The sequence below is a fragment of the Semicossyphus pulcher genome, unplaced genomic scaffold, assembly GCF_022749685.1.
Source record: "Semicossyphus pulcher isolate SPU_LCO1_2020_fin unplaced genomic scaffold, fSemPul1.0.p SCAF_19, whole genome shotgun sequence".
Classification (NCBI taxonomy): domain Eukaryota; kingdom Metazoa; phylum Chordata; class Actinopteri; order Labriformes; family Labridae; genus Semicossyphus; species Semicossyphus pulcher.
In genome coordinates this window covers 1630326-1652365 of record NW_027211692.1, presented here as the reverse complement: position 1 = coordinate 1652365, position 22040 = coordinate 1630326, and the positions used below count along the sequence as shown (strand labels likewise).

At 44.1% G+C, this 22040-nt stretch overlaps 3 protein-coding genes across 3 annotated transcripts; 2 read left to right on the top strand and 1 right to left on the bottom strand.

The window, feature by feature from the left end:
* The first annotated feature begins 1501 nt into the window (after positions 1 to 1501).
* chp2 (calcineurin-like EF-hand protein 2) lies at positions 1502 to 5693 on the top strand. Its single transcript, XM_069668903.1, has 7 exons — positions 1502 to 1580; positions 2811 to 2883; positions 3918 to 3998; positions 4222 to 4346; positions 4442 to 4503; positions 4974 to 5126; positions 5389 to 5693. Exons 1-7 carry the CDS (start codon positions 1514 to 1516, stop codon positions 5440 to 5442), a joined length of 615 nt encoding a protein of 204 aa, XP_069525004.1. The 5' UTR covers positions 1502 to 1513; the 3' UTR covers positions 5443 to 5693.
* Positions 5694 to 7115: 1422 nt separating this feature from the next.
* On the bottom strand, positions 7116 to 12956 carry cox7a1 (cytochrome c oxidase subunit 7A1). The gene is made up of 4 exons (XM_069668808.1): positions 12867 to 12956; positions 9665 to 9751; positions 8815 to 8899; positions 7116 to 7307 (listed from the first exon to the last, which is right to left on the bottom strand). Exons 1-4 carry the CDS (start codon positions 12879 to 12881, stop codon positions 7249 to 7251), a joined length of 246 nt encoding a protein of 81 aa, XP_069524909.1. The 5' UTR covers positions 12882 to 12956; the 3' UTR covers positions 7116 to 7248.
* Positions 12957 to 14343: 1387 nt separating this feature from the next.
* Positions 14344 to 22040, top strand: rnaset2l (ribonuclease T2, like). Its single transcript, XM_069669071.1, has 8 exons — positions 14344 to 14559; positions 16361 to 16428; positions 16565 to 16622; positions 17918 to 17985; positions 18268 to 18381; positions 19247 to 19295; positions 20354 to 20428; positions 21687 to 22040. Exons 1-8 carry the CDS (start codon positions 14359 to 14361, stop codon positions 21870 to 21872), a joined length of 819 nt encoding a protein of 272 aa, XP_069525172.1. The 5' UTR covers positions 14344 to 14358; the 3' UTR covers positions 21873 to 22040.

Genomic DNA, 22040 nt, shown 5'->3' with positions numbered 1-22040 from the left:
AAAAGTTAGCTTCATAAAAAGCGTGGGAGATAATTTCATGGATAAATCAAGATCATTTAAACGAATAAAACACGGTATGTAAAAGAGCCGTAACCTTCAACTAACGTTAAACAACAACGCCGTTAACACCTGCAATAAAACACATTTACAACCTGTGGTCAATCATTTAACACTGATTGGACGACCACTCGTGTAAAACTGCTGTAATCACATTAAATGACAGATTCCTTCTGAAGAATTATTTATGTATAAAAATCATTATAAACTGTGATTGATGCATTGAACAGTGTAATAGTTGAATTAAAGACACAGTCGAGATGATCACTCATCTTCATTGAGTGAAATGAAAAACAACCATTAAAAACGTCCTCACAGCTGCTAACATCTTCATTATAGTTACAGTACTTATTGTAGTCTGATGACACGTTTACAGCCCATAAACAATCATTATTATTATTATTACAGAACTTTTATTAAACATTAATCTGTAAACATGTCAAAGGTCAAAGTCCACATCCTCACAGCTGAGGCGTTACAGTGTTTATGAGGACGTTACGTGACTGAGTGTATTTGTGTGTGGATGGCTCCCCCTGGTGTCCGTGCACAGACTGACAGCCTGAGCCGGTTACTACTGGTGTGTTTATAATGAGCACGTTCTCCTCCGCCTGCTTCAGTGGAAGAAGGACTCAGATACAAGTAACTTATTCAGTCTGATGCATTATTAAAAAATTCACAGTTTTAAAGAGACAAAAATAAAACTATACATATAAAACTATATAAATATATATGATTGACTTCACTTGGTGTGTAGTGGTGTAAAGCACAGGACTTTATGAGCTAATGATAAATTGAGATTCACTTTTTGAGTAACAAAATAACTCAAGAATAAATGTTCATCACAGCGACTTAAAGTCTTCTTTTAATGTTTTAAATATCCTGTAACATTTTTAACAGTGTTTCATTTTACTTTTTAAAGGGTAAGTCTGGTGTGTTTTTAACCCAGGTCCTGTTTTACATGTTTTGGTCTAATAAGTACAAAGGTTTTAGAATTGCTTCACTTTTATTTGTGTTTTTGTGACTTTTATTTGAAAATAACAGAATTCAACTTTATTTTTTTTTTTATTTCTGCACAAAGAAAATAAAACCTGGAAACAAATGTTGTTTTTTTAACTCTTTTTAGATTAATCAGCTGAATTAAAAGCTCAGAAATCAATATGATGTATAATATAATAATAATAATAATATAAAACATGTTTTCTTATTGTTTCTAGCTCGTCTGCTGAAACAGTTTCATGGTCTCCTTTTAGGTCGGTCCTGTTAAGTATCACAAAGTGACAGTCTGTTTTCGAGCAGGTCCTGGACCCTCATTGGTCAGTGCGTGCCTGTAAGGGGAGCAGTGATTGGCTGAGCTTCATGCTGTGTGTTGAGAGCAGGGTGCAGACAGAGACATACAGTCTGCTCAAACTGTTAAACTGCAGCCAAACAGCAGTGAGGTGTGCGTCTGTGCAGCAGGATGGGCTCCAGCAGCTCCAGCATGGACCACATCCCTGACGCCCAGCAGCTGATGCAGGAGACCGGCTGTGAGTTCAGCTTTTCTGCTTGTCTGTGCTCAGTTATAGAGAAGGACACTGAGAGAGGAGGACAGGTTAGCTCCAGACTGTGACTAAAGAAAGACGACTTCCTGTTATTAAAACCATTTTAAAAAATCTGTCTGTGTAATCCTAATAAAGCTCTTTAGTCTGTGATGACAAACAGCAGTTTCATCTGATCGAAAACAGACTGGAGAAACGTTAGAAGTGTGCATAAAGCGACCGTTAGTTAGCACTTTATTTTTAGTGACCACGATTTGTTATGACTTAGACTCGACTATACATCTGGTGTCATGTAAAATATGTTCAATATGTAAGTAAGGTGTGTGTGTGTGTGTGTGTGTGTGTGTGTGTGTGTGTGTGTGTGTGTGTGTGTGTGTGTGTAATCAGCTATGTGGCCCCGTCTGAGCTCTCTGATAGCAGCAGAGTGATCGTGTTAAACTCATCAGTCTTGTTTCATCTGCTGTTTATCTCAGTGTGTGTGTGTGTGTGTGTGTGTGTCTGTGTGTCCGCGCCCTAAACTGTCCGAGCTGATACTCACCCTGTGGAGGTTTGTTAACCACATAAACGTTGATTCTGAGTAATTCTGTAACTGCAGCCGTTTGTCTCCAGTGGTACGACTTCCACGTGTCCAGGACAAGATCAGCAACTAGAGAAGACGTGTCGCTTTGTCCACAGGGGGCGCCAACATCCACACAGCATGACAGATCCTCACAGGAGCTTTACAGATAAAAGAATTGTTAGTTACTGATGTCTTATAGAGGGGAAAAGAGAGAGCACACCAGCTTAGGAAACAGTTAACACCATGTGTTGTTAGTGCAGCCTTTCGTGCATCAGCTTAGTTATAATGTAAAAATGTATTTGACGTGTATTTTGATTTTATAGTTTGACTCATGTCCCATCTGTTAACATGGAGGAGGCGGGCTTTATGAGCTATACTGCAGCCAGTCAGCAGGGGGCGACAGAGAGGGTTTGGCTTCACTTTTACGGAGCTGTCATGTCGGCCATCTTTTTATCAAGTCTATGATCTGAAGAGAGGTCATGTTTTGAGCTATAACAAAGAGTAAACATGGACGAGTACCAGCCAATCATAGCCGGGTTTTGTGTTCCTATCGATGCCAATAGCACCTTGGTTGGGTTCTGAAAAAGATCACACCTGAACCGGCTGACTGATCCTCACTGATGCCGTCTGTAATCCACCAAATGCTCTCTCTGTTTCAGTCTCTGCCGCTCACCTCCTCCGTCTGCACGAGAGGTTTGAGGTTCTGGACAAAGACCAGAGAGGAGAGCTCAGGTCAGTGGACGGAAACATACTTCATGTTTGTCTCATAATTTGTGTGAGTGAAATGTCGATGTGGGCAAACTAATGAAGCAGTGACTGTATATAAAGATGGCCGACCCGTCTCCTCCTCCTCTTATTGTACAAAAGTGAAGCTAAACCCCCCGGAGCAGGCGCTGCCGTCTTACTCATCTGTATCCAGAGTGCGTGCAGCAGAGATCGGCTGGTGAAGCCGCAGTATTGACGTCCCTCCCCTTGCTCTACCCGACACACACCTTTACCTTGTGTCCTTGGCGTGTTGGAGCCCTCAGGTGTCCTTGGCGTGTTGGAGCCCTCAGGTGTCCTTGGCGTGTTGGAGCCCTCAGGTGTCCTTGGCGTGTTGGAGCCCTCAGGTGGGCTCAGTCTGCAGCAGAACAGCTTCTTGTGTCGGTCTGAAGCAGATATTCACGCTGATGGAAAGTTCAATGACTGTAGTGTTAGTGTTAGTTACGTCTCCTCTCGCCGTTCCTCCTCTACTCTGCTACTCGGGAACAGAACGCTGCAGGAGCCCCATTTGTCCACAGAGCTGTCAATCATGAGGCCACACCCCCTCTTGATAGCATTAAATAACTAATTAAAAGTAAACTTGTCAGAAAAATGAACACTTGGACATAAATCAGCATGATAAGAACTAACTATAATGACAGAAACCATGTTTGAGAAAAATGTATTTGACGTGTATTTTGATTTTATAGTTTGACTCATGTCCCATCTGTTAACATGGAGGAGGCGGGGCTTATGAGCTACACTGCAGCCTTTCAGCAGGGGGCGATAGAGACGGTTTGGCTTCACTTTAGGGAGCTGTCATGTCGGCCATCTTTTTATACAGTCTGGGATCTGAAGAGAGGTCATGGGCTACAACAATTAGTAAACATGCGAGTGCAATCACAGGACAGTAAGGCAGGATTAGTCAGAGCTCTAGCAGGAACAAAAATAACGCTTTGTGCTGCCTGAATCATTTGTGGGATATGAGTGTAATTAAAAGCTGTCCTCCTTTCTCTTTGTCTCAGGCCTCATGACTTCGGAGCAGTTCCAGAGTTGGCCTTGAACCCGATCAGAGACAGAATCATCGGGGCCTTTTTCTCTCCGGGGTGAAGCAGCCTTAAGAACTAGATCAGTGTAGATGGTGATATTTCTCTTGTTTCTGAATCATGATGATGCCTGAACCATAAATGATTAGAATAGAATCAACAAGACTTCAGCAGAAGGTAGAGAACGTTGGCCGCAGCAGTGCTCCAGAGCAGGTTAAGGTCTATCCTGTGTTTGTTTGTCACGTTGGAAACAGGAAGCATTTCCCTTCCTCTCTTTCTCCAGACAGGAAACGGTGAACTTTGCCTCCTTCGTTCGGACTCTGGCTCATTTTCGTCCCTCAGACACAAACCGGACCAGAGACGGAGCACAGCCCGACCCGGCCAACAGCAGCACCAGGAAACTCAAATGTGGGTCCAGTTTGTTTGTTTGTTTTAATTCTTAAATTATATGTATGACCTTTGATCCATTAAAGACACAAGAACTGGTTTGTCTGTGTGTTCAGTTGCTTTCCGGTTGTATGATCAGGACCGAGACGGAAAGATATCCAGAGCGGAGCTTCTCGAGGTCTGTAGCTGCTGAACTCTGTAGTACCTCTGCACAACACGCTCTATAAACATATTAGAAACAAGCTTCAAACTGTACCAGTCCCACTCCTTTCTGACAGGTGTCAGGAACATTTATTTAGTAGAACTTATGATTAATTCACTCCATTACCCAGAGTCCTTGTCAATAAGGAAAAAAATAAAGTGCAGTGAGACTTCTATATCCTTTAAAGCAACCCCCTTAAATTAAACTATTAGAATCAATAGGCGTTCCAGGAGTATATAAATGTGTATCGTCTGCATAGAAGTTTAACTAATTCTAATCACTAGTTATTAAACCACGAGGAAGCAAGTCTGTGGAAAAAGCAGCTGGGCCCAGGATAGAACCCTGAGGCACACCAAAAGCATGTTTTGTAAAAGAGGAAAGGAAACTACCTCAATGTCTTGAAAGGGAAACTAATGTGATCACTGATTGGTCGATAACTGTGACAGGTGCTGCGGGAGATGCTGGGGATGCAGGTGACGGAGGAGCAGGAGACGGAGGAGCAGGTGACGGAGGAGCAGCTGCAGAGCATCGCTGAGCGAGCCATCCAGGAGGCCGACCTGGACCTAGACGACGCCATCTCTTTCGACGAGTTCAGAAAGGTGAGAGGGGCGACTAAACTCAGCAACAACACGAGAGTTTATTTTTAGAGATTTGGTTTATGGAGTATTTCAGGAAGTTAAGTTAAATCAAAATAAGACTTTTTATGCAAGGGAATATGTGTTCAACATTGTCGCAACCAAACAGCTTCCAGTTTCAGTTTCAGTTTTTTTCTATTTACTTAAGATTACATTTCATTCAAAACACGCCCCCTTAAGGAAACATAACAAAAAACTAAAATGATACATTTTGTGTTGTTTTCAGTCTCTGGAGAAAGTGAACATCGATCACAAGATGAGTATTCGCTTCCTGAAATAAACACACAGCAAGCTGAGATTTGGAGACACTTAGCTTCTGACAAAATCTGCAAGAGCAAAGATGGCGACGCAACAAAGAGTGAAAGGATGTTTCAAACAGGAGAATGCAGATAGATGTCAGATTGGTGTAACGTGCAACAGGAAATACAAACACCAAGCACTCAGCATCTGCAGCTCTCGGAAATGAAAATGGACGACCAGCTGTGAGGCTAAAGGGAATGTTATTGTTTAAAAGAAGAGCACAGGTCGGACTGGGACAACATTCTTGCTTCTTTAAGAGTAATTCTGCATTAAACAGCTTCAAGTTTGACTGCGGCAAAAGTGTGTTTATTTTTTTATTTCCACCCGTATGTATACACAAAAACATCATGCACTTTCAGGCCAAGGTGAGTGAAAAAGTCTCTTATTCTTGCGAGAGTACTCCGCTCAGCACAAGCATGCTCTTTAACAGCTGGCACACACACAAAAAGTAGACCCATCGTCTGATGAAAATGAAATGTGACTGAATTTGCACTGAGGCTGCTTTCACGCTGTCACACAAGAAGAACATGTGTGCAGAGAACAGGACTGCAGAGTGTTCGATCGTCTATTTAAGGTTTAATCTGCTCGTTATGAAATGTGAATGTGAAGGATGAAACAATGATGCATCTTTTAGAGAAACGCCTGTCAGTCTGTCAGGACCAACAGGGGGCGCCATTGCAGAACATTTCCTCTTTCTCTAATAGGAAGTGGTGTTAAACAGCTGGAGCTGATCAGGAGAATTCAGATGTCATATCAAATTCACCTCTTACTTATTTTAATAATCATCAGAGAAAAATCATTCCCGTTTCTGTTGGAGCCACTTCTGTTGGTGCAGCTGACAGCGTCTGTTTCTGTTCCCGTCTCTTCTCTTTGTTCTCGTTCCTGCTCTTTGAAGGCCGAAAGGTCAGGATTACCCTCCTCCTCCTCCTCCTCCTCTTCATCATGTCTGGCTGGAGATGAGAGAATTGATCTGTATGAAATCCTGCAGACCTTTTGCATCTTTAAAGGACAATAAGACCTACAGGCTGTTTTGGAGTTGCTTCAGAATAATAGATTGCTTTGGAGCCATGCAGACCAATGCACCCGATCCATGAGCGTCCACTACATGTGTTTCCACTGACAGGCTCAGATTGTTATTCTAAGTGTGTGACACCATTACAGAAAGGATCCCTACAGAGATAGACGTTACATCGCTCTCTGCAAACACACCAGACTCCATTGACAAAACTGCTATTTTTTACCTCACAGAACACGGGAGCTGCTGGTCAGCTTCTGTCTCGCTCACTTACAAAGATTGTGCTATTTTGTGACTGTGGTGTTTTAAATGGTTAGCTTTGATCCAACTTATTAACTGTGTAACACACAATTACACAATCAAAGTGATCGAGGCAGCAGCTCCTGTGTTCTGTGAGGTATCATTAGGAGCTTTGTCAGTGGAGTCTGGTGTGTGTGCAGAGAGCGATGTAACGTCTGTGTGTGGTTAAAACAATCATCTTCCTCTGTAACACAAAGGTCTATCTCTGTAGGGATCCTTTCTGTCATGTTGTCACACACTTTCTATGGTGGTATTTTGGTGTTAGTTATTTAGACCCCAGAGAGATCAGTGAGAAACCACAGAGACACAAATAAACAAACTCTGCAGACGTTCAATTGAACTTTTATACACTTTTTACACATTCATCGTCTCCGTGATGAGAGCGTGACGGCTCGTGATAAAATCAAACAGAATTACACACAACAAACGTTTTAAAATGAGTGCCAGACTGAGCCCGGGGTCGTCTCTCCTCTACGCTTTCTTCTGAGGCATCGAGGCGACAAGCAGCCAGTACACAGAGTAAGACGCTCCTGCACAGAAGAGAACACAATAAAGACATCAGAGGACTCAAGCTTTTCCTTTTCTAATCATTCTTTTTAGTTGTGTCCTGTTTTTGTAGAGTTTTGACTTATTATGAAATTAAAAGAATAAGAACCAGAGAACTTCTTTGTGTCGAAGCTCCCAGAGTTTCCGTGCTGAGCTGTCGGTGAAAAGATCCCAGAAAGCCAGAAATCCACCTGATGTGTCGAACACGTGCTGCGATCGTTTATTTTATACTCAGCTGATCTTACCCTCGACTCTCTATGGCCATGTTATAAATACCTTTACATCATCCATGTGATAACTAACGTCCAGACACATGCAGTGCACAGAAACTCCACCAGGGGGCAGAATATCAGCCTTTGGATGAGACGTGTAACATGACGGTCGTCGGTCTGTGACCCACAAGTGGCTTTAACGGATATTTTAGCCACTTATTAAAGTTAAGGCAGGAAGAGTTTCAAAATGTTACTGATACTTCAAGAGGAACATTAACAGGATTAAAGCGACGTAAAATGAATATTTTTAACTATCATGTTAAAATTGATCAGTATTCTTTTTTTCATTAGCACTTTTTGCTTTCCATAAAACTGTGGATTGTTTAATTAAACTAACTCGAGGGGTAAATGACGTAACATACTTCTATTTACTTGAACATCTGCAGGACGATGCTGAGGACGTTCTGAGTGTGTGGTGGTGAGTGCTATCCTCAGCAGGCTGAGGGTCGCTGACGCCAACAGACTGAACAAACTGATCCGCAAGGCCAGTGACGTGGTGGGAGTGGAGCTGGCGGTGTCAGACAGGAGGATGCTGTCCAAGTTACGGGTTATCTTGGACAATGTCTCCCGTCCGCTCCATAATGTGCTGGTTAACCACAGGAGCACGTTCAAAGCCTCATTCCCCCATGATGCACCACAGAACGCCACAGGAAGTCATTCCTGCCTGTGGACATCAGACTCTACAACGCCTCCCTCTGAGCGTCCGCCCCCCCCCACACACACACACCTATTTTAAACTGTGCACCAGTTGCCGATCAGCTGACGGCGTGTTTAGATCGGTCATTTGCTGCAAACAACGCCCCTTTAACGTGAGCGCGCTCAGACTAACCCTGAGTTGACTTATCAACTTGATAACCAGCTCAGCACAATCTCCTGTGTCAGGTTAAGTGAAGCACATCAGGAAGAGAGACCCTGGGTCTGTTGAACCTCGAGTTAAACGTCAGTGAGGAAATTCAAACACTGTCAGGATTCTGTCGGGTTGTTTGGAAATCTGAATCAGTCTGAAGACTGATGAATGCTGCCAACAATTTCTGGCGTTCCCGGTGCATGACGCCAAATATAAATAAAAAACATGGCCGACCGGGACGAACTGATGTTTCTATGGCGAGTCTTCAGCCTATTTAGCATTCTAACTTTTTTTTCTCCATTTTTTTTCCAGGTTTGGAAAACTGGACTTCCGAGTGGTCTGGAACGCAGCGGAGAAGTCTGTGCATGTTACCTCCTAAAGTTAGCGTCATGGTGGCCCGGTACAGCAGGACGTCAGCGGTTCCTCCCTTGATGTGGACTGGCAGCCCGTTGTCCGCCTGTAACCATAGAAACAACACATGGAACTAAAACCACTCAGGAAACATTTCACAGGACAAAACTTACTGTACCACATTTATGTGACAGCTTTAGTTACTTGCTCCACATAAAGAGTTTATCATGTTTAAGGCTCAGTTATAAAAACAAAGTCTTCCAGTTACTACACGGCTCATTTGGTGATAAATTTACTGATTAATAAAAATTATTTAATTTAGAAAAAACTTTATCATAAATATACTTATTATAAAACCAAACCACAACATTTTCACCAAACCTAGCACTTATTTTTGGTGCTTAAATCTGAACAAGCTGCGACTGTTTCACAACTTTTACGTGTTCTGCTTGTTTGCTGCACTTTTGTGTCTTTTGTGTTAAAATCAGTGTTTTTCTGAATGGAGTCTGGTGTGTGTGCAGAGAGCGATGTAACGTCTGTGTGTGGTTAAAACAATCATCTTCCTCTGTAACAAAAAGGTCTATCTCTGTAGGGATCCTTTCTGTCATGTTGTCACACACTTAGAAGAACAATCTGAACCTGTCAGTGGAAACAACAAGAACTGTTAGTGGACGACCTTTGACCCATCAAGGATTATGTTGCAGCCATTACAGCCTGTTTCACTGCTGCAGGATGAACACATCTGCTGGAGACACTCACACACTTCTTGTATCTTTTAGTCATTTAAACCCAAACAGGTAAACATAGGGTGAAACATGGACTGAGTGTAAAGGCTCCTCATGTGTGCTCCACGGCTGCTGTGTTCTCTCACCTGGAAGATTTTCTGAGCATCGGGGACTTTGTTCTTCAGCTGTCGGGCGGAGCTGCTGAAGGCACGGCTGGCCAGAACGGGAACTCTCTGGAAAACACAAGAGAATGGGACGCTCAGCTGGGAAACTAAAGTGCACAGACAGCACAGAGGAGAGTGCACAAGGGACAATGCATGGGGTGATTTAGAAATGTTTCATGTTTTTAATACTTTCATGTTTTTAACATTATTGCAGGACAATTAAAACACTTCCACTCTTTCTTCTTATCGACTAAGTTTTCCAACATTTTCTCAGCAGCATCCACAAGGAATGTTCAAGGAAAGCCACTCAGATACGCCGACAAATCAACAACAGCTTGGTTTTCAATTGATGGATCCAGATCTGTCCAAACTGATCAAACATTTCACATGAATTTAGAGTTTCTTTGTTGTCTGTCAGTTCTTGAATCTGTGAAGCTACATTAGTTTCATAAAGGAAAAACTCTCGTGCACATCATGTGACACCTTAGACGGTAAACTACAGTGAGACAGGTGGAAGAGGAAGTGAGAGTAGAGCTGTAGTCTCACTGCTTACTACATGAATTATAACAGAAAACAAGTTTGACATAAACTGATGTTTGAACCAAGCAGCAACCTGCAGTCTGACAAATTGAACATGGAAGTCCCAACAGCTGCAGTTCCTCTGGTGTCCACTTGAGGCTGTCTCCAGCAGTGAGTCAGTCCCCATAGAGCCCCATGTTAAACTTTACAGCAGAAATAAACATGTTTACAGCCTGGTACAAAAAACAGTTTGGGTCTCTATAGCTCATTTCTCTCTTCATGACCACTGGCTTTAAGTGATGCATTATTGGGGGCGTGGCCTCTTTGAGTGACAGGTGGGAGCTGCTAGCTGTCTGCTAGGTGTCCCCTCAGCTAACTCAGTCACTGAACGTAACCTCTGGGCCGTGTTTGTGCTGTTGGAGCCGGTTGGAGATTTGTTCATGTAAATATCAGACAGATAATCTGTGTGTGCGCTTTATTGGACGAACAGACCGTCCAACACGTCTCACACACTGTTCTTACACTCATTACATGTTAGCACTCATTAGCAGCTATCTGCGTCTGTGCTCACCACACCTGGCTTGTGAAGTGTCTAATGCTTAAAGCCTGTTACCTTAACTTCCCTCTCCTTGTGTCTCAGGCGGGACAGACTAAGATACAAGGAGAGGAGGAGAGGAAAGGAATTAAGGATGTACAATGAGCTTGTCCTGGCTCTATTCTTCCAGTTTTGCACACTTGCATTTCTTTTATTTTAGGGACAAATGACAATTGATGGCAAGGTTAAAAAAACACTGTCATTACCCTTAAAGAGTATGGAGGCCGGCTGTGGTGTGTGTTTGCTCTCGGCCTCATTTCAGGATTTGAAAGTTACCTTATTCGTGGCCTCTTTCACACTTTCACCTCAGACTCGAAGTTTGTTTTCACGTGACAAACAAACCTCCCGGTGCTGAGCAGAGACGAGGAACTGCCCTGCTCCCTGTGAGGACGGCGTTTTATTTTGAAATGCAACCCGTCAGCTGTCATTTCCTGCTCTGACCGTGACGTCTCTTCGTGCAGCAGCTGCCTGTGGCTTTAAGAGAGCTGTGTGACTTTTTAACTGTCCACCAAGGTCACGTCGGCTAGCTGCTGGCGTGACTGTGTGTGTGTGTGTGTGTGTGTGTGTGTGTGTGTGTGTGCCCCGGCTGCACTGTGTAGTCTGTTGCAGTCAGCAGGTGTTGGATCGTCTCCTCGTTGTACTGAGGCTTCACATAAACTACATTATTGCTCTTCTTTACATTTAGACCTTTACACACGTTACAACACATAAGCAGGTGTTACGAACTTCCTGCTCATAAATGATATATTTCACTCAACATGTAAATCATTCAAACATTCTTCTTGGACAAAAGTTCACCTGGATACAAAACCTGCGTCAGTGGAATCACTTGTTTTTGTGGCACAAAGTTTGGTCAGAGTTTCACTTGAACCTTTTCTGAAACATGATCTTGATCTCTTTTTTCAAGCTGTTAGCCGACTGATCATAATCATCAATATCATTTATATAAAACACCTTTCAGTCGGTCTCGTACAAAAACTGACGACCAACAGAAACATGCCGACAATGAAACGCACAAGATCATAAGATTTATATTTACTCTATTATTTATATTGTACTAAAAATATTCACTAAATAAGATATTATTCTTTTTGTTGTTATTGTAACATATTATCACTGTGCTTTAATCCTTTGCTTAATTTCTCAATTAAATGATTGTTTGTTTAAATGTTTCTCAAAGCCCAAAACTTTGTCACCAAATGTCTTGTTTTAATACTCAAACCAAAGATATAAGTTTAGTGTCACAGAGGAGGAAAGAAACAGAACATGTTCTCATTTAAGAAGCTGAAATCAGAAAAATTAACTTTTCTTTAACTTACTCAGACTGATTAATTAATCAATCAATCATCAAAAATTGTTGGTGATTATTTCACAAGTTGACAACTAATCAATAAAACCTCACAGTTCTGATATTTATTCAAGGTAATCGCCTGATTTTCCTAAAGTAACGTAAAGGTAAAAGTATCTGAGTAGTTCACTCTCCACCACTGATGATCAATACAAAGAATCATGCTTACACGTTAGCAGAAAGCTAATCGGCCCAGTTGGTAAAGTGACAATCTTTGGGTCAGCGGTTAAAGTTATACAAAGTCTGTAGAAAAGAAATGTTAGCCTGACCTAAATGTGTGTGTGTGTGTGTGTGTGTGCGTGTGCGTACGTGCTGAGCTGCATTGTCCCATGCAGGTGAGAGAGAAGGTGAAAACAGAGCGGCAGAGCCTGACTGTGCTGCAGGTCATGTGAGGTGAGTCAGTCAGTATATATAGATCAGATCTTTACCTCACATGGCACATGAACACACCAAGGCCCTGAACGCACCACCACGAGCAGAACACACGGCTTCTGACAGTCACACAGTTTTAACACTTCTGTCCTCCACAGTACAAAGGTCAGGCCTCTCTCTCTCTCTCTCTCTCTCTCTCTCTCTCTCCTCCTGCACTAACATGAAGTTTATTCCGTCTCTTCTTCTCCTGATCGACAACTTTTTAAAATCTGAACGATCCCAGAAGCTTCAGAGACGCAAGCAGACGAGACAACAGCAGAACAAGAGAGAAAAACAAGAGTTGTAGTTACCAGGAGGTGATTCATGTCTGTGTCGGTGTGTGTCGAGCTGCACTGCCTCGATTCACCCTGGCAAGGACACACTTATAAACACACTCTCTCTCTCTCACACACACACACACAGTATCAGTGTTTCTGAATCGGTGCCAAGCTACGATCTGCTGTAGAGGCCAAACTTTCTGCACACGGCGACACACACACAGGAAACACTCACAGTTTATATTAATGACTCGTGCAGCTGTTTGTGGTGGCTGCTGCTTATTTGACTTTTTATTTAATGCACATTTTATTGTAACATATCCCTGTTGTGTTTTGAGGGGAGCAACAGGAGGCCAAAAGCAGTTTAATGTGCTGATGTGGAGCTGAGTCGAGCTGCAAGATGTCTGCAGACAGAAAGCTGCAGACAGCCGGGACAATTCTAATTATGATTCCTTAAAGCAGGAGAGTATGTTACGATCTTAAAGTGTATTGCAATTGTTTTTAATCCCTATTTTTATAGATATACTTTGGGGTCTTCATGACTAAAAGGTACAACATTTTTTGGACTTGTTAAAGTCTTTTTTCAGCCTGCAGCAGTGAAACAGGCTGTAACGGCTGCAACATAATCCTTTTATTATTCTTATATTGTGTAGTTTAATCCACAACGTATCATTTTAACTGAGCATGAATTGTTTTTCACTTGTTTCAGGAGTCTGATGTGAAGGTTCAGTTCCCTCTGAGAGACACCTGTCAGGTGTGTCAGAGGTGAGAGTTCACTTCCCTTTAATACGCCCACATAACAACCAACTTATTCAGTCTGAGTTTCACTTCTTATTTTTCCTGAGCTCTGACGGAGTGAAGCTTTAACAGCGGCTCAGTGCAGCAGCAGCAGCTCTCAGGTGAGTTCAACAATCTTTCACACACAAGTGACACACGGACATGAAGCTGGACCTGATTAAACGGCTGTCAGGGAGAGAAAATAATACTGATGTTTGTTTTTATTTTCCAGCAGAGACATTTGTGCGTTTCTGTGTTTTCCTTTGCTTTCCAGAGCCAAAGAAAATTAGCTTTATTTAGAAATCTACAATCAATTTCAGGACGAATGAGTTTCCTGTGTTCCTCTGGAGCCACTCTTTCAAAGCCTGGCATGATACAACCTCAGCTACAGACTCCTTCTTTCACACTGTTGTTTCTGTATCAGTTTATACATCTGTTTTATGTTGTATCAGTGCTGTAGAAAGAAAGGCTCCTTTATTCATTCTTCATTTAAAGTTTTTAAATTAGGTTAAATCTGTTGCGTGTTTTTACTTTCTTTTAGTCGAGGTATCTCCAGTGAAAGTATTTAATTATCAGCTTTATCTAGTTAAAGCACAGGCAGCAGAATATTTCCCTCTGAAATGCAGCAGAGTATAAAGTAGCACAGGTTGGAGTACTCACATGGAGTACACGTACTCGTTCTCAGTACTTGTGTTCTCTCTGATCGATGTGTCACACTCTGATCGCTTCAGTTTGGATCATCGAGGCGATGTGGAGCTCGGTGCTGCCCCTGCTGGTCAGTCTCAGTCCTGCAGTTCTGTTCCTGCTGCAGCTTCCTGACTACACCAACACACAGGAAGTCACCTGGGAGGACTACAAATATGGCCGCTCAGAGCTGCAGGATGAAAAGCAGAACTGCTCTTGGAAATGCCTCCTGTTCACTCTGCAGTGGCCCTCAGGCTTCTGTCAGGTGAGCCTCATCATCATCATCATCATTAACACAGTTCATTCAGAAGGAGAGACAAGATCGAGGCAGGAGGGAAGGAGCAGGGAGGGGAAGGAAAGAGGAAGTTGTAAAGGAGAGAAAGAAGTAAGCAAGGGAGGAAGTAAGGTGGTTAGAAAAGGAAAGGACGGGGTGAGGAAGGAAGTGATAAGGTAGCGAAAGAAATGAGGAAGGATGCAGGAATGAAGGAAGGTTGAAAGGGAGAGTAGATTGTGAGAAGGAAAAGAGGAAGCAGGAAAGAACTATGTAATTAACGAAGTAAAGGAGGAGGTACTGAAGGAGAAAAAACAAGGAAATAAGGACGTAGTGGAGCTAAAGGAAAGCTACTGTAAGTACAGTAAAATGAAGATTAGGAGGCACAAAGGGTAATGGACATGGAAACAGAAGATTTCAAAGGATTTAAGGAGATAAGGAAGGAGGTAAGGAAGGGAGAATAGGAGGTAAAAATGTAGAGGACACCTAGGGAAGGAAAGAAGGAAGGACAGGAGGACAGGAGGAGATTGGGGAGGTAAAGAGAATGTTTTGAAGGACAGAAGGAGGTAAAGAAGGAAGGATGTGATGTAGGAAATGAGGATGTAATGGTGGAGATTTTGAGGTTTGGAAGGTAAGGAAGAGAAAGGAAAGTAGGAGGAAGGAAAGGACGAAGCAAATTTGGGAGGGAAGGGAGGAATAAACAGGAAAAAAGGAGGTGGTGAAGGAGGTAAGGAAGGGGAAAAGTAAGGGAGTAAGTAAAGTAAAATAAAGATTAAATGGAGGGTACAAAAGGTAACAGTCATTTAGGCAAGGAAATAAGGTGGGTAGAGAAGGACATGAGGGGTTAGTAAGGGAAATGGATGTAAAGAAGGGAAAAAAGGAAGGGAGCAAGTAAAAAGAAAGAAATTAAATAAGGAGGTAAAGAAGGGAAAGGAAACTTGGGGAAGGAAAGAAGGTAGGTAGAGAAGGAAATGAGGAGGTTGGGGAGGGAAAGGAAAGGTTTTAAAGGACAGAAGGAGGTGAGGAAGGAAGGATATGATGTAGCAAAGGAAATTACAAGGTTTGGAAGGAGGAGATATTGAAGGATGGAAAACAAAGGTAGAAAAGGAAGTAGGAGGTAAGAATGGAAGCTAAAAGAAAGGAAAGGAAAGGAGGAAGCATTTGTTTCTGAAGCACAGTGTTTTCTTCATCGGCCAGACGTAAAGTTTACGATCGTTCACGATAGTTTACGATCGTTCGATGGGTTTGGCTCAGTTTGAGTCTCCAGACACACATCGGCCTCACAGTCTGTGTTTCTCTCTGACTTCATCCAGACAAACAAAACTATTAAACACAGGAAACACACCTGACATATAAAACAGAAAACGTGACAGAAAGGAGGAGGGGGGAAAGGGAGCAATGACATAAGCAAGGAAACGAGTGGGTAGGGAAGGCAAAGAGGAAGTGGTGAAGGAAATGAGGATGCCAAAAAGGAAGTCAGGAAATTAAGCAGGGGATGGGTAAAGAAGCAAACGTGGAATTAAGGAAGGAAAGACAAGGTCGAACAGAAAGAGAGGAAGGAACGGAGGATAAGAGTGGAGGTGTAGTGTGCTTAACGGCTAAGGACCTGAAGTATGGCTCCTAGGCAGAGGACAAGTGTGTTAACATGCTGTCTGTCTGTCTGTGTGTCTGTGTGTCTGTGTGTCTGTGTGTCTGTGTGTCTGTGTGTCTGTGTGTCTGTGTGTCTGTCTGTGTGTCTGTGTGTCTGTGTGTCTGTGTGTCTGTGTGTCTGTCTGTCTGTCTGACTCCTCTGCAGTCTCTGAACAAAGAGAATCTCTGCATAATTCCTGAGAGTGTCAACAACTGGACCATCCACGGTCTGTGGTAAATATCTCTCACACACACACGCACACACACACGCACACGCACACGCACCAACTGCAGCAGCCTATCAGTGACCTCCCTGCTCATTAAAATGACTGTACTGCTTCCGTCATGTTGCTCCTGTGTTTGTCTGCAGGCCTCTCGGGGTGATGAGCTGCTGTAACTGCTGGCCGATGTTCCACTCAGACGTCCAGGTGAGTCCCAGTCAGGAGCAGCTCACCTGAGCCCTTTTCATGCACTCCTGACAACCTCCGGAAAATGTAAAGACAGTCTGCAGTCTGACATTTTCCAGAGTTGCCCTTTCACACACGTCCCTCACAGCGGGAGGTTTCCCTGTCGGACGGTGGGGTGTCTCATGGTACAGGACAGGCCGATAAAAGTAACACCGTGGCCCTCACAGGCAGAAGCTCCTGAATCTCTTTCTCTCTCCACTCTGCAGACATCTTTGCTGTCGTCTTGTAAATGACCCTTCTTCTTCAACCTCAGAGGCTAGATCCTTGCCGAAGCTACTGATCCAGCCAATGATAATCCAGCGAGGTAACTGAGAGGCCGGCGGTGGCAAATGAGAAGCTGCCGGTGGCAAATGAGAAGCTGCCGATTCATTCGACCAGGGCGGCAAGTCATGCATCTAACACAGCAACCCACTGGATCGGCTACTGGCTAGGCTGGTCATTAACTTCCAAGGCTGGTGACTGACACTGAAGCTAGCTACATTACAGCTACACAAGCTAATGACCAGCCTAGCCAGTAGCCGATCCAGTGGGTTGCTATGTTAGACTTGCCGCTCCGGGTCAAATGAATAGGCGGCTTCTCATTTACCACCGCCGGCCTCTCAGTTACCTGCGCCGGCTTCTCATTGGCCGGATCAGTATCTGGCTTCAGCGAGGATATAGCCTCCCTCTGCCTCTCAATAGTCTTAATTTTGTCCTTTTCCCTGCGCCATAGTTTTTAATCATCCTGTTCTGTGTGGCTCTTGTGGTTTCACACTGGTCACATGATATAAACATGTACACCCCGCCCTCTCGCTCGCGGTGAACGTTCCTGACTGTTACCTCCTGCGTTCACACATCGGCTCACCCTGACGTCTTGCGGACATTTCACCAGGAGGCAGCAGGAAACAGTCTGCGTAAATTCAGCTGTTTGCGTTCACACATGCAGACTACCCGGACAATGCGGGGACATTTTCAGGGGTGCAGTAGATCGATAGATCCCGAGGGAAATTAAGGACATGAACACATTTTGAAATACTGAATGAGTTGAGTTTCTCGCTGGGAGGAGCTAAGAAGCGAGGAGGTGCCGCGAGTGAGGGCCGTGAGGAGACGCGTTAGTGGAATGACAAGAAGCCGTGGTGTCTTCCTGGTGCAAAAACCTCTCTGGACGGAGATTCAGTTTCTGTGCTGGATAATTGAACAGATAGACGAGCACTGATGTGTTATGAGTCTGTTTGAAAGATGGCTTGTGAGGCTGTTTGATGTTACTTGTCTTCCAGGAGCTGGAGGATGACCTGAATGAACACTGGCCGTCTTTACTGAAAAAAGCATCCAGCTTCCACTTCTGGTACGAAATATAATCAGAATCAAACCCACACGGGAAAGTGTTCAGTACTTCTGGAGATGTTTTAGACTCTGCTCCTGTTCTATTCAATTACTCGCTTCTTAAAAGTGAACGTCTTTAATCCTCCTCAGTGAAAACAGGTCTGTTCAGCTGGTCGGACCAAAAACACATTTTAAGAAGTCATTCTGCACTCTGACAGCTTGATGCATTAGTCTGGAGTAGTCGATAATCTGTCAGTGTGTGTGTGCGTGTGTGTGTGCGTGTGTGTGTGCGTGTGTGTGTCAGGAGAGACGAGTGGGAGAAACATGGAGCGTGTGCAGCCTGCGTGGAAGGACTGAACTCTCCTCTGAGATACTTTCAGATCAGCCTCAAACTCCGACGACAGTTTGACCTCCACCAGTGAGTTCACGCTCGCCGACATTATCTGCAGATAACCAACGCACCCGGTTCCGTTTCAATCGCAGTTACATCAGGTTTTATATCCTGCATGTCTCAGACAATAAAAACACGGTGCTTAAAATAATTAATCCTAAAATAATGGATCTGAACTTTTATTAGAAATTACATTGGCTCACAGAATTTCCAAACCTAATCTAAATTGTTTAATCTCAGTATTTATGTTTCAAAAATAAATGTATGATTCTGAAATGTACGGAAGCCCTAAGCGGTCATGCATCCACACATTTGAGTTGCTCTGTTTCCCGTGATAACGAGTCATTTCTGGTTGTTTTCTCAAGATTTCGACTTATTTATCTCGAGATAACAACGCTGCATCGAGATAATGAAATAAGTTAATCTGTTAAAACGGGAAAACCAGCTTTGGTATCTCGAGATAAATAAGTCGAAATCTCCAGAAAACAACTGAAATTACTCGAGGAAAACAGTAACGCGTGGATGCATGTCCCCTTCGGGCTTCCGTAGAAATGAGCCAATGTTCTGCATAAAGAGTTCTTTTACTTTTGCTGCTTTATGTTTATTTGGATGCTCATTCCTGTCAAACTCTACATGCAGGACTTTCACCTGTAACATTTTTTCATGTATTCATTTAACAGTTGAGTAAAAGATCCGCTCTGACTCAGTGAATGAGTCAAAGTCATGAGAGATGTTCCACATGAACACAGTAAAGTCCTTTCATATGTATTAAATGTGGGTTATGTTGTTTGAACAAACAGTTCCCGCCTCTCTCATATGAACTATAAAATGTTTGGTGAATCGTGCACCTCACGGAGAGATGCAGAACGGGTAAAGTGTATTCTTCCTGCAGATTTCTGGAGGCAGCTGATATCACTCCATCCTGTGAGCGACCCTACAAGGTAACAACTCACACCTGATAAAGTCACACCTGTTTGAAACTGCAGATGATAACAGAGAGATGATCTCAACCTTCCTTCTGACAAGAGCAAAGCCTTTTCTTTTCTGTCACTGCAGAGATTAAAATGTCTACAGCAGAAAGTCACCTGTAAAAATGTTTGATGGATTTAAAAGTGTTATGACACTGAATCCTGAATCCTCCCCTCCGCTGGGATCAGGATCATCCTGGTTTTAGGATCAAAGTTTTCCAAACACTTCAGTCCGATCAGATCACTTTCCAACCACAGAGCCCTGCATGTTTTCCATCCATCCATCCATCCATCCATTATCTTCTGATTATCCGGGGCCGGGTCGCGGTGGTAGCCTACTCAGTAAGGTGACCCAGGCGTCCCTCTCCCCAGCGACATTTTCCTGTTCCTCCTGGGGGATTCCAAGGCATTCCCAGGCCAGACGGGATATATAATCCCTCCAGCGAGCTCTGGGTCTGCCCCGGGGTCTCCTCCCAGTTGGACGTGGCTGGAAAACCTCCACAGGGAGGCGCCCAGGAGGCATCCTGATCAGATGCCCGAACCACCTCAACTGGCTCCTTTCGACGCGAAGGAGAAGCGGCTCTACTCCGAGCTGCCCCCGGATCTCCGAGCTCCTGACCCTCTCTCTAAGGCTGAGCCCAGACACCCTCCGAAGGAAACTCATTTCGTCCACTTGTATTAGCGATGTCATTCTTTCGGTCACTACCCAAAGCTCCTGACCACAGGTGAGGGTTGGAACGTAGATCGACTGGTAAACAGAAAGCTTTGCCTTCAGGCTCAGCTCCCTCTTCACCACCACGGTCCGGTAAGCCCGCATTACTGCTGATGCTGCACCGACCCGCCTGTCAATCTCACGATCCATTTTACCCTCACTCGTGAACAAGACCCCGAGATACTTAAACTCCTTCGCTTGAGGCAGAGACTCACTCCCCACCCGGAGGGGGCAATCCACCGGTTGGATGGCTGGATGGATGGATTCTCAGGTGTGTATTTTCAGTGTTATACTTACATCTCTTTGTGTGTTTGTGCAGGTTTCTGAGGTCCGGCAGGTCCTGGCTCCACATCTGGGAGACAAACATGAGATCCAGTGTGTCAAAGACCACCAGGTCAGATCCTCTGTCTTTATCTGCACGTGTCTGAGTGTTGTCGAGTTACCTTTCAGTCTGAAACACAGCGCTGGACCGACCCACGTTTCCTGACCCTATTAGCTCAGTGTATCACCAGTAGCTAGAAGGCTCTGATTTGTATGTACCAAAGGCTCAAACAGTCAATATATCAATATATCCACCACGTAACATACAGCTGCTTTCCTCTCCGAGCACAAAACCCACCACACAAAGGAGAAAACAGGAAGAGCGTGACAGGAGATGTGAGCGTGGGAACGTCTCCCTGAAAGAACTTTAAATGTCATTAACACTTCACTCCAGAGGGGTTCAATCAAACTTTATCGTCTTCAGCCAAACAGGATGAGATGATAAAACTTTACCAAAGCATAAATCAGAAGGTCGTCTGGTGGGACTCCAGTCTGACGAAGGGAATCTTTATCGTCACTGACTGCTCGAAAAAATGTTGCGTGAGAAGTTTGTGTTCTGGTTACAAACACCACTTCCTGTATCCAGACATCTCAGATACTTTAGGCCACGCCTCCAGAATATTTATAGAGGAAATGTAAAATGTGAACAGGCCAATTATTCTTAGCTGACTGCTGAGGTCGGCCCTACACATGGGTCTGTATGTGACTGACTGCCTGAGTCACGGTACTTTCAGAGCCGTAGAGAGAGAGTTGCGACATCGCAATGGCAGATCATGGAGCATATTGGACCTCCACTGACGCGACTCTCTGTCTGTCCGGCTCTGGATACTTTGTTCGGGGAGTAGGCGGGGCTGCTCCTCCGCTGTCCTCACCTACGTCTGCAGCACGCGCCTGCTTTCAAACACGTGGCCATCGGCCTCATGAGGACAGTCCTTGTAACACATCGCCCACAAAAGCGCACACTGACCTGATGCGGTCAGCCACATACGAGGTTTTGACCCACACACTCAGAATAACAATCTGAGCCTGTCAGTGGAAACAACAAGAACTTTTAGTGGACGTAAACATTAAAACGACGAAGCAGACGAATCCTTTAAGATGGTCAGTCTGGAACTAATGGTTGGGCTGGTAGGAAAAGGTGAACATGTGAACAACAGAATTTCAGATTTTAGATGAAAAAGAAACTCATTTAAAGTAACAAGTCATTTAAGTTGCTTATAAACCCTTTGCAGAAGTAGTAATAACAGGCTGCAGTAAGAGTACACACCCACCAGAGGCAGCAGCTCCTCCAGCAGGAAGTCCTCACACTCCTCCCTCTCCTCCTCCTCCAGGACAGACAGGTGTGGTTCCAGGTGAAGATCCCTCTCTCCCACAACATCACAGTCGGCTGCGATCACCAAGACCACTCTGACGGGGACACATCGTCCAGGTCCAGCCCGGGACATCCCTGCCCTCCGCACGTCCCCTTCTACTACTATCCCATCGACCACCAGCAGCCTCAGAGACCCTGCGGCTGACAGGGAACACCTCACAGCTTCCACTCTGAATGTGTGGTATTAGAGTTATAGCCGTTAATGCTGCTGGTTGGAAGGTGTACACACATGAAGAAATAATGACTTTCTCTGTGTCGTAAAATGTTTGGAAGTCTTTTTCTTTGCCTTCAAACTGTTGATTAAACACATTTT

Coding starts and splice junctions, on each gene's coding strand:
- cox7a1 (XM_069668808.1), bottom strand. Junction 8,900..9,664: donor ATGCTCAGAAAATCTTCCAG/GTGAGAGAACAC, acceptor CTATGGTTACAG/GCGGACAACGGGCTGCCAGT. Junction 7,308..8,814: donor CATGACGCTAACTTTAGGAG/GTAACATGCACA, acceptor TCTTCTGTGCAG/GAGCGTCTTACTCTGTGTAC.
- chp2 (XM_069668903.1), top strand. CDS start 1,514: ATGGGCTCCAGCAGCTCCAGCATGGACCACATCCCTGACGCCCAGCAG. Junction 4,347..4,441: donor CAGCACCAGGAAACTCAAAT/GTGGGTCCAGTT, acceptor CTGTGTGTTCAG/TTGCTTTCCGGTTGTATGAT. Junction 5,127..5,388: donor CTTTCGACGAGTTCAGAAAG/GTGAGAGGGGCG, acceptor TGTTGTTTTCAG/TCTCTGGAGAAAGTGAACAT.
- rnaset2l (XM_069669071.1), top strand. CDS start 14,359: ATGTGGAGCTCGGTGCTGCCCCTGCTGGTCAGTCTCAGTCCTGCAGTT. Junction 14,560..16,360: donor GGCCCTCAGGCTTCTGTCAG/GTGAGCCTCATC, acceptor ACTCCTCTGCAG/TCTCTGAACAAAGAGAATCT. Junction 16,623..17,917: donor TGTTCCACTCAGACGTCCAG/GTGAGTCCCAGT, acceptor CTTGTCTTCCAG/GAGCTGGAGGATGACCTGAA.